Source organism: Nothoprocta perdicaria, unplaced genomic scaffold (assembly GCF_003342845.1).
Source record: "Nothoprocta perdicaria isolate Ctin4 unplaced genomic scaffold, notPer1 scaffold_2174, whole genome shotgun sequence".
NCBI classification, from domain to species: domain Eukaryota; kingdom Metazoa; phylum Chordata; class Aves; order Tinamiformes; family Tinamidae; genus Nothoprocta; species Nothoprocta perdicaria.
Window position 1 is genome coordinate 1 of NW_020455394.1, and position 1,088 is coordinate 1,088.

Sequence of the window (1,088 nt, forward strand, 5' to 3'; positions counted from 1 at the left end):
CCCCATGTCTTTGTGTCCCCGCCGTCCCCCCGTGTCCCCGCAGGCGCGCGCCATGGCGCAGACGCTGCAGATGGAGATCCCCAACTTCGGCAACAGCATCCTGGAGTGCCTCAACGAGCAGCGGCTGCAGGGGCTCTACTGCGACGTGTCGGTGGTGGTGAAGGGCCACGCGTTCAAGGCGCACCGCGCCGTGCTGGCCGCCAGCAGCTCCTATTTCCGGGACCTTTTCAACAGCAGCAAGAGCTCCGTGGTGGAGCTGCCGGCCGCCGTGCAGCCCCAGTCCTTCCAGCAGATCCTCAGCTTCTGCTACACGGGCCGCCTGAGCATGAACGTGGGCGACCAGTTCCTGCTCATGTACACGGCCGGCTTCCTGCAGATCCAGGAGATCATGGAGAAGGGCACCGAGTTCTTCCTCAAGGTCAGCTCGCCCAGCTGCGACTCGCAGGGGCTGCACGGCGAGGAGGCGCCGGGCTCGGAGCCGCAGAGCCCCGTGGCGCCGGCGTGGCCCTCGGCGCCGGGCGCCGCGCTGCCGCTCGTGCCGCGCGTCAAGACGGAGCAGGGCGAGCCCGACGGCGTGCAGTGCACCTTCGTGGTGAAGCGCCTGTGGGACGGCGGCGCCAAGGACGGCGCCGGCGCCGCCAACGGCGCCCGCAAGATGCCCAAGTTCTCGGCGCCCGACGGCGGCCGCCCGCCCGCGGCTGGGCCCAGCGCCGCTGACCAGACGAGCCCCGGCGGCACCTCCAGCGCCTACACGAGCGACAGCCCCGGCTCCTTCCACAACGAGGAGGACGAGGAGGAGGACGGCGCCGAGGAAGGCTCCGACGAGCAGTACCGGCAGATCTGCAACATGTACGCCATGTACAGCATGATGAACGTGGGGCCCGCAGGTGAGGCCACGCCCACCCCCGGGGGCGGGGCGCGGCGGGGAGGCCACGCCCGGTGTGGGCGGGGCCTGTGGGAGGGGGTGGGGGCTCCTAGAGTCCCCCCAAAAAAAACTCTGGGTTGGGGTCTGGATGGGCTCGGAGTGGCGTTGTGCTCCACCCCCCTTTTCATGGAGTGGAGGCGGGGCTTGGGAGGCCACGCCCACT

At 70.4% G+C, this 1,088-nt stretch overlaps 1 protein-coding gene across 1 annotated transcript; it reads left to right on the plus strand.

Moving 5' to 3' along the window:
- Positions 1-52: 52 nt before the first annotated feature.
- On the plus strand, positions 53-887 carry NACC1 (nucleus accumbens associated 1; the record flags this gene model as incomplete). Its single annotated transcript, XM_026038742.1, has 1 exon — positions 53-887. A coding segment is annotated over exon 1 (835 nt), but the record flags the coding sequence as incomplete, so codon positions are not given.
- Between the last annotated feature and the right edge of the window lie 201 nt (positions 888-1,088).